The 10,309-nt window shown below is 38.4% G+C and overlaps 1 protein-coding gene and 1 pseudogene across 1 annotated transcript; both read right to left on the reverse strand.

Annotated features, from left to right (window-relative positions):
* Positions 1–3,289: 3,289 nt before the first annotated feature.
* On the reverse strand, positions 3,290–4,171 carry LOC128019352 (gamma-crystallin M2-like; annotated as a pseudogene).
* A 3,692-nt stretch (positions 4,172–7,863) lies between these two features.
* On the reverse strand, positions 7,864–8,806 carry LOC128019353 (gamma-crystallin M3-like). The gene is made up of 3 exons (XM_052605329.1): positions 8,798–8,806; positions 8,360–8,599; positions 7,864–8,201 (listed from the first exon to the last, which is right to left on the reverse strand). The coding sequence occupies exons 1-3, from the start codon at positions 8,804–8,806 to the stop codon at positions 7,926–7,928; spliced, it is 525 nt and encodes a 174-aa protein (XP_052461289.1). The 3' UTR covers positions 7,864–7,925.
* Positions 8,807–10,309: the final 1,503 nt, after the last annotated feature.

Here is a 10,309-nt window from a genome sequence, read left to right on the forward strand (position 1 = left end):
GCAGTGGAAAAACAACATTAGGCATCTTGGAACACCTAACCATTTCCTCACACAGGAGCTTATCATTCTCCCCATCATCTCCACTTTTGTGAGGGGAATGTCAACTTATGGTTAGAGGCCAAATCAGTCTGGGCAACAGATAATGCTAGTATGTCCCAGATATCCAGATAAACCTGAAATTCTTTCAGATGATACAAAGCTTATAACTGTGTTCCCCTAATGTTTGTCAAGGTCATACTGTGACATAGCAATCTTCTGTTTGTCATGTCTCCATGAGATACGACTCTGCAGCTCAGAGTGCCCTAAACTATATTTTTTGGAATGCAGTGACATGTGAGACTTCTTTGCAGTAGCTTGTGCATTCATTCTCCGGCATTCACATGTATATGAAGTCAGTGGAACTAATAAGCTTTTCCACTGCATGGTACGACTCAGCTCAGCATGGCTCAGTATGGTTTGCCTCGACTTAGTTAGCGTTTCCACTGCAGTTTAGTATCACTTTAGAGTGGGTAGGATTATTCGTATATCATTATAGTTATATATCTATATAACTTGTATATCACAAATCTTTTCATTCCACTGTGACGAGTGGGGCGGGGCCGAGAGACGTGGGAACGAGGAGTGAGGCCAGGTGTAGTGATTGGAGATGAGCTGCACCTGCGACCCACCACCGGTCTTGAGTCCCACGTAGGAGATGGAAGGATATAAAACTGGAGCGACGACCGTGAAGGACGAGAGAGGACCAGGCCTGGGCTTTTAGTTGTGTTTGCTTTTATTTTCGCGCATCATTCGTCCGTGAGGGGCTGATGCGCTGTTTTGTGTTTATTTGTGATTATTAAAGTTTCTGTTTGATTGTGCGCCGGTTCCCGCCTCCTTCTTCCCGATTAATAGGAAGTTTTATTATTACATCCACGTTGCCCCATCCAGCTACAGCTGGATCCACTCCTCTGCTATCAACGAGAGGAACGTCTGTACTTCCTCAAAAGAATTTTTTTTTTGGTTGTTAAAAAAAATGTCTACTTGTTCAAAACAGTTCTTCCTTCGCTGGCTGTGCTGATTTAAATCTATTGGTTCTTTCGTGTTTGTGTTGCAAGTTCAGTGAGGCAGGTAGTGACGATACTCTCCAGCCAATCTTTGATCAACAGAGTTTACACGTCACATTTTGGTAATGGTACGGTTCACTTGGAACCTCAACAGAGGTGGTACTAAAAATGTACTAGGTAATGAACCCTGTGGAAAAAAAAACCAAAAGTGAACAATACCGAACCGTACCATGCAATGGAAAAATGCCATATAAGTCAGGGTGTTTTGTAGTGAGTCAGAGTAGTGTGATTGTGTTATGCTTGGTAAAATTCAGCAACGAATGTGAGAGGATCCAAATGCAGATGAGCTTTGTTAAAGGAATTAACAGGAACCAGAATGACTGAAACCATGAACAGGAGGGAACCAAACACGTAAAACTCAGAAAATGCACAAGATTAGACAAAGAAATAAATATATGTCAACAAGGGGAAGGAGCTAATGAATTGCTATAGTAACTAATGATGGTAACTATAGTAACAAACAAGGCAGGTAGGCAAACAGGGACATTGAAAATGGTGAGAGGGTGGCACCAACAGATTCAATGTTTGGAGTGGGCTCTGAAATGGACTTGTGAACTAGAGCAGGCTCTGGGGCAAATGCCACCACCTCTGGAGGAGCAGGAGTGGACGCCAACATCCTAAGTAGGAGTAGGAGATTTAACCATATCTTCATGAACCAGTTCACACAAATCAAACTGAATCGCTTGAAATGGTTCGCATCTCCAATAAGCATTAATCCACAAATTACTTAAACTGTTAACTTTTTAAATGTGGCTCACACTCCCTCTGAGTTAAAATAAACCAGTACCCCATAGTAATTAATTTACTCAAACACTACACTGACTGAGTTGCTGTGAAGAGAGAACTGAAGATGAACACCGAGCCGAGCCTGATTTGTTTGTGAACCGGACATCACTACACTGCAGTGTTGTGAACGTGCTCACAACAAACCAGAAGAGAAAACAATGCTGAATAAAGTCATAGTTTTTGTTATTTTTGGAACAAAATTTATTTTCGATGCTTCAACAAATTCTAACTGACCCTCTGATGTCACATGGACTACTTTGAAGATGTTATTATTACCTCTCTGGACATGGACAGTATACCGTACATACATTTTCAATGGAGGGACAGAAAGCTCTCAGACTAAATTTAAAATATCTTAAACTGTGTTCCGAAGATGAACAGAGGTCGTTTGGAAAGACATGAGGGTGAGTCATCAATGACATAATTTTCATTTTGGGGTGAACTAACTCTTTAATTGTGTTACTCATATTTATAATCCAATTTCATGCTCCTAGTCACCCTGGTGTGCTAACAAATTTGAATGGGAATATAATTTCTAGGGGTGCCAATAATTGTGGCCAACGTGCATTGGAGGAAAAACATTTATTTCATGATATTTGTTCCCCCCACTTTCAATTGTTTACTTCAATGAAAGGTTAGAATTTTGTGATTTTTAAAAAAAAAAAATGAAAGATCCAAACGATTTACTTATTTAGATGTATGCAAATTTAGCCGCAACTCCGCAACCTACTGGGAAAACTAGGTTGCTGCTGGAAGAGGGGTTAGTGAGACCAGCAGGGAGTGCTCATACTGTGGTCTGTCTGGGTCCTAATGCCCCAGTATAGTGACGGGGACACTACTCTGTAAAAAGCACCATCCTTCTGATGAGACATTAAACCAAGGTTCAGACTCTCTGTGGTCATTTAAAATCCCATGGCACTTATCATAAAATAGTAGGGGTGAAACCCTGGTGTCCTGGCCAAATTCCCTCCACTGGCCCTAGTCAATCACAACCTCCAAATAATCCCCATTCACTAAATTAGCTGTACTGCTCTCTCTCCTCTCCAACTGTAGATGGTGTGGGGTGAGCACACAGACACTGTTCTGCTGTGGCTGCCATCACATCATCAAAGTGGATGCTGCACACTGGTGGCAGTTGAGGAGAGACCACCTCAAAAATGACTTTAAAGTGCTTTGTGTGCTTTGTGTGCTTGTGTGCTTCTATTGTGTATAGAAATACACAATAAAAGTGCTATATAAAAATGGCTCTTTCATTCATTTATTTTCACAGCTGCCTTTGATCATATTTTCCTAGGGTGGCAATATTAGAGGAAGGAACTGTATATATATATATATAGAAACAGTAAAGCCTGGAATAAATTTAGACAAATTTCATTCAATTTTATTAAATCATCGGAACATTAGTAACATGAATCCATGACGTGCCTCATGCTCATGAATCTCATGCCTCCCATATTGCTGAAGCTCTTGTACTCTCCAGGCCTGAAGTACCACATCCTGCCTCTGTAGTGGGGCTGCTCATACATGAGCCAGTGGCCATCTATCACATGGCAGGACTGGCAGTGAGACATGTGGTAGCGATCCATTATACTGTCACAGTCGTCCATCATCTCATACATCTGACCCATGAAGTTCTCCCTCTCGTAGATCCTCATTCTGTAGGATCCCCTGTACTGTCGTGGAAGATAAATTATATTTAAGATATATTTAAATTGAACAGGCTGAACTTCTGAGATCAAATGTAAATAGGCTCAAAAGTTTTCTCTTTCACGTAGACTAAAGTTATGATAACATTTGCTAATGCATCCAAATGTTTGTGGAACACGGCAGGACCTGATGCATTCATTCATTCCAAACATAGACATGTAATCAGCATACTCTCCCCTCCTAAAGAAATACTGATTTCCCATGTAGTTGGGATGGTCATACATCATCCAGCATCCACTCTCCACTCTGCAAGACAGTGGCTCATGTAAGAGGAGAAATCAGCACAGTCGCTCATTCGTACACTCATAAGAGCGGCCCTGGAAGTTCTTGTCCTCATAGAAGATAACCTGAAAAGTCAAAGTAATTATTTCATTAATTTAAACTTTTTAATAAGGAGAATTAGTTGCATTTATCACTTCTATTTGAAATTTTTTAAAGATAACTTTACATAATTAAAAAATGTATCCACACATTTTATTATTATTATTATTATTATTATTATTATTATTATTTATTTATTTATTTTTAGTTTGTGAGTTGTTGTGACTTTGGATTGCATAACTTACTTTGCCCATGGTCACAGTTGTGCTAGTTGCTCCTCCTTATGCCAATAACTGTTGCATCTTGAGTACTTTGACAAATGGTTCCCAACAAAGGATGTTTTACTATAACAAGGTTCGGGAGGAGCGTGTCAGATACTTAGCCTAATCAACACCGGTGGACCACAATCAAGTAATCGGTACCACAATATAAATACTGCTGATTTACCTCTATCCACTGACAGTTTATCAGCATTCCGTTTGCACCTTTTGCCATTACGTGTCACACTCAGCTTTTCCCATAAAACGACAAGACATATACCGGAGATTCTTCAGTTATCCAGCCAATATGCTGGCCCCAGGATTGCTCCTTCTCTGACAGACACCGCTGCCGAGCTCCGGACTTAGGTGTGGCTGCTGCTGTTCTGCTCGGCAAGCGACGCGCTCTCGGTGACGTCGTGGCTTGACCTCGCCTCTACCGGCATCACTTCCAATTTTCCTCGGCATTCGCTTATGCCAACAATTCCTCCAATCGGGAAGTTAACTGTATTTAAGTCTGAGGCAAACACTGATTAATTCCCATGCTTAGTCCTCGCGAAGGTAAACAAGCAGATCCATACGATCTAAGTCATTCTTCTCCCAGCAGCAGCCAACCTCACTCCTACTCTAAATCCATAACAGCAGGGCGGCCAATATATCAAGCAAAGACCGCAAGGCCCTGAACTCGCCTTGGTTCATTGCCCAGCTGCACACAAGCCTTGTTGAAAATAATTTTTAGGTAAAATTGCTAAAATGTAACCTTAATTTTTGCTATTATTTTTTCCTGTATTTTAAATTACTCGTCACTCAGATAACGGATGGAAGGTTGATTTGCGAGAAATGAAACCAACCATGTACCTAAATGATTAACAATTATAGGCGCATAATGTTTTTTACAGTCTATGGGTTTACCACAAGTAAACAATCAAACAACTAACAAGTATAATTAATGACCAAGTGGAACTAGCAACTTAATTCACATGTGATGTGAGTATTTCTAGACACCTCTCTTAAGTCTCTAGCCAACTTGCTGCTCTAGCTAATTTATCAGTACTTGCTTTCTTGTGTGGTTAAGAGGAAAATGCATGTCTTTTTAACTTCTTATGGTTGCTAGGGAAGTCTAAAAAAAAAAACTAAATCTAAACAACAATGGCCAGACTGGCTGCAACGCAGGCTTCAGTTTTCCACCCCGAGCCACAGAGGTCGCTGTTAAGCAGGAGGAAGCAGCCTTCGCGGCCCCTGCTCATCTCTCTCACAGCTCTCGACTTCATCACAATTCAATCACAATTTATTTTTTAGCAATATCACTGCCTGTTCCACCAGATACTGTTGCGTTGGAGATGTGCAGATACTGTTGCGCAATGTGATGATTATAGTTTAATGTAATGATTAGTTTAAGTAAAGTATGAAAGCAATTAATTATACAGTTCCACTGAACAAACTCAACATAACGCATCACAATCAATATAATGTATATGTACATTATATCAAAAGCCTTCAAAGGGCACTAACGTCCCGACAATAGTTTCTACATGTGCATGTCATTGTGCAATCTAATCCTCATTTGGCTAAACCTTTAATTCGAATGTACACTATTCTTAATATTTGGACAATTCTTTACGTCAGGCATGCTACAGCAATCACAAATCCTTGAATGTGGACATCAAATGTTGCCATTTTTCAATACATTTAGGTATTTCACTAAAGTAACCTGTTCAGCTTTCCCCGACAGGTGGCATGAATCAAAGTAGGGTTTATTATCAGCATCTTTGAACCCCCGCCTTCTTGGTTTCTCATTAGCCCATTGAAGTGGCTAATCTGAAAATTCTGGGATTAGAAACTCCTAATCGATCTGTCAGTTTCATATAATTTACCTTTTTTAAGCATAATCACCCTGATTGCTCTTGATGAATTCGCTTTCTCAACCGTAGAACAATGATCATGCAATAGATATGGAGAGAAAAAGAAAAGGGAGAAAAAAAGTCTTGGGTCTTAGCACTTGGCTGGCAAAAGTTGACATCACCTCAACTTCCAAGCTATGCCCACACATCCAGTCAATGCACTTGGGGTACACTGACACAGGAAATTCTATTGCATTGTATGCTTACCTTCGAAGGCAAGCCGAACCAAGATTTTCTGACGTTATTGGAAGAATCTTATTGGATTCGCTAAACAACTATGCAAAGTAATCCTCATAGCATCTCCTTTAGACAACTCAAATTGCTCCAAGTATTGAACTCCCTGGCAGGTGCTGCAAGAGTGTGGCAAGCGGAGTAAATGTTTCTCTTTCAACTACCGGCAGGGCTCACCCATCTGATACAGAGTAATGAATTCCTGTCAGATGCGGAGAGAGCCTTCCGGTCGAGCAACCTTACCTTTTCCTACTAACTACTGGCAGAGTTTACCCGTCTGATGCCATGAGTATTAAACTCCCGTCAGATGCTGGAAGAGCTTCATGGTCGAATGAACATTTTTTTTCAACCAACACCGTTGCTTGCCTGTCCGTGCGCGAGTATTGAACTCTCATCTAAGGCTGCAAGAGCCCTCCCGGTCAAGCATTCTTGGCCTTTCCGTCCAACTACCGGCGTACCCATCCGGTGCCGCATGCATCAAGCTCCCACCATGATCCACTGATATGTCATTTAATGTACATTTGAAACATAAAAGAGACAAATTTCAGTAATAAAATTTGTTTTGTAAGTTTCTCTCTGTCTCACTCGCCCTAAAACTAATATCGTTTAGCATATCAGCCTTAAGGGGACACTGGTAACTGAAGACCTACTAGTGCCCTATTTGATTATTTTTGTTTATTCACTGTTATATTGGTGTTTGTTTAAATATTACATTTAAGACTGGGAGATTAAAATAAAAACAGAAAGTCATATACAGAGACCATGGAGATCCATTAGTTCAAACCTACTTTAATTGTAATAATTTTGTTTGATGTATCATATTAGGCTAAATTAACAAAATCGCTTGATACATAACACAACAGGATCAAAAACTTTTATTTTCATTTGGTATAATCTTTTTAATAGCTGATATAATCTCCATCATAAATAGATCTACATAAATCGATTCAATTTAGTCAGATTGTTCCTTTTTTGTGTGTGTGTATGACAGGTCGATTATTCAGACGTGTATACACAATCTTTAAACTGAGGTACACAAGTATTGTTTTACATGCATGCAGACATGAAAATAATCAATACTTTTCTTGCCCATGTCTTTTATGTTATATTTTGGGAGGCTTTTTACCTTTATTGGACTGGACAGTAGGAAGAGAGAAACAGGACTGGGGAAGGACCTCAACAACTTGATTCGGCTGAGGCACATGCCTGAGTGCTCCTCACAAGGCCATTGCTCTGACGTCCACAAGCATTTTGGTAATGAAACACAGTCAGTAGGACTGTAATATCACTGCATGAACATTCATCTGTCTGCATGACATCTAACTAGAATTATTAAAATATAAATCTTTAAAAAAAATCCTTAGTATGTATAATGATAGATTGAGTCTACAGTATTCACAGCAGACAATGATCTGCTTCTTCATTTGGACATAAATGTTATAAACATAACTGATGCTATGAAACTGATATGTTTATTTTCCATTGGTTTGAATACTTTTGGTACATTGACACTAATGGTGGAACTCAAAGTGGTGAAAACAGGCCAACGCAACAAAATAAATGCATGAGAAATTTATTGTTTCTGCTTATATTATCATTTATGTTTTCAGACCATGAATTTAACACAAGTCCATGATTCTTCTAACAGAACTGAATCTGGTGTTGCTGTAGCCCATATCTCTGAAGCTCCTGTACTCTCCAGGTCTGAAGTATATCATCCTGCCTCTGTAGTGGGGCTGCTCATACATGAGCCAGTGGCCGTCCATCACATGGCAGGACTGGCAGTCGGACATGCGATAACGGTCCATGAAGGATTCACAGTCATCAGTCATCTCGTACATCTGACCTCCGAAGTTCTCCCTCTCGTAGATCCTCATTCTATAGGGTCCCCTGTACTGTAAGATGAAATGTACTGATTCAGTCTGATTGAATACATTTCTGATTCAATACAGTGTGTTTCAAATAGGCCAAATCATTTAACTATTATTATTACTAATTATTAAAATAAATATTAGAATTTTATTTCATTTTTAATTTTTTAATTTTTTGTCACCTGAGGAACCATGCGACAGGACCTGATGCCATCACTCATTCCCATGCGCATGCAATCAGCATACTCGCCCCTCCTCATAAAAAACTGGTTTCCCATGTAGTTAGGACGGTCATAGACCACAAAGCAGCCACTCTCCACTTTGCATGAGTGACAGCGGCTGAGGTAGGTAGACATATCAGAGCAGTCACTGCTGCACTCATAGGAGCGACCCTGGAAGTTCCTGTCCTCGTAGAAGATGATCTACCAAGAAAATCAAATGTGAATATTTTTATTTGGTATTTGTATTATAGTTTGTTTCTAATATAATTACCTATAACATATTGACTGTTTCCACATAAAAATAAATAAATAAAGTTTATTTGCATTTAATACATTTATAGAAGATTTTGCTGTTTTTGGCAGCTCTTCTCCACTGGATTAAGGCCACCCAATACATACCTTGCCCATGTTTGCTAGTCTTCGTGGGATTCTGTCCAGTTGGTGTCTGTCTGACTGCTGCCTTTTATACTTTATAGGCTGATAATGGTTTTGTCATTCAAATACCCTGAAACCTGATGATTAAGCAGGTCTATGTTTTCTATTAATTTAAATTGTGCAATCACAGCCTACATGAAACAAACAGATTGAAAGATAAACAGAAAGAGAGAGAACGAGAGAGGGACAGCAATAGCAAGACAAATCATGTTTGCCGAGAGTTACCAAGTCTGAGGAATTCCTTAAAGTAGCAAACATTTACCAAGTAATTCAAAAGTAACAGTTGGAGTTTCATAAAGAGTCTGATTTGCTGTCTATTTTTATTTGAGTAAATTTATACAATTTACTCAAATAAATTGTACAGTATGCCGTAACTGATTTTAGATTTCCTCATATAATTGTAGCCATTTATTCTACAATTCTACCAAGAGAGGTCACCAAAATTATTAATAATGTGAAGCAATTGTATCAGCTTTGAAAAAATGCAGCCCATATTTCATTTCAAGTCCCTCTTTTCCTATTCTGCACTTTACTGCAGTTAACATTATTTTACATTTCTAGTTTATTTAATGGTTGTTTAGACATGAGCATAACGCAGATATGTATAAACTCTGTCCCTGTTATGTATCAATAAAAAAATAATTGTAAATAATAATACTAAAATAATATTATAAATAACATGTAGAGAAAAAAAAATGTCAGGGTTGTTTGAAGCTTTAAGACCTGTGTCTGTACCTCAGCTTCTGTGGATGCCCAAATACTCAAGTTCCAGGGGGCTTTATCATGATCAGTGTTGGGGAAAGTTACTTGTAAAAGTAATGCATTCCAATATTGCATTACTCCCTAAAAAAGTAACTAATTATGTTACTTAGTTATTTCTTATAGAAAGTAATGCATAATTAGTTACTTTTTGGAAAAAGTAACTCAGATATTTTCTTGTAAATTAAAAAGTTATGCTTTACTTTACTAGTTACTTGAAAAAAGTAATCTGATTACATAACTTGCATATTATTTCTCACATATATACTTGCTTTATTGAACGTGAATTTATCAGATATTTTTGTTGTTTAGATACAGGGCTTAATTTGTGCCGGAACAAGCTGGATCCGGCACCTCTGATAATATTTTATTTATTTATTTTTAGAGAAAAAGTTTACTGTCTATTTGGTTCAAAAGTTATTAGCAAACATAATAAAAGAGATATTTTCAGACACTACCCAAGAACTGAGAAATATGCAAAAACATTTTATCATACAGTTCTATTATCTGTATAATAAGAGCTGTCCACACAGGCCTTTTCCATTCTATCGCACCACATTTCCATTTGTAAAAATTTGGACACGTTTGACTTTTGCTCTTGAGTTTTTCACATGACAGTAAAAAGAAATTAAACTTTTAAAAAAGTGTCTCTACTGTATACCTTGCATTCTTTTGCCCTCATATCTCACATTTTGAAATGAATTAAAATTGTTCTAC

The sequence above is a fragment of the Carassius gibelio genome, chromosome A9, assembly GCF_023724105.1.
Source record: "Carassius gibelio isolate Cgi1373 ecotype wild population from Czech Republic chromosome A9, carGib1.2-hapl.c, whole genome shotgun sequence".
In the NCBI taxonomy this organism is placed as follows: Eukaryota; Metazoa; Chordata; class Actinopteri; order Cypriniformes; family Cyprinidae; genus Carassius; species Carassius gibelio.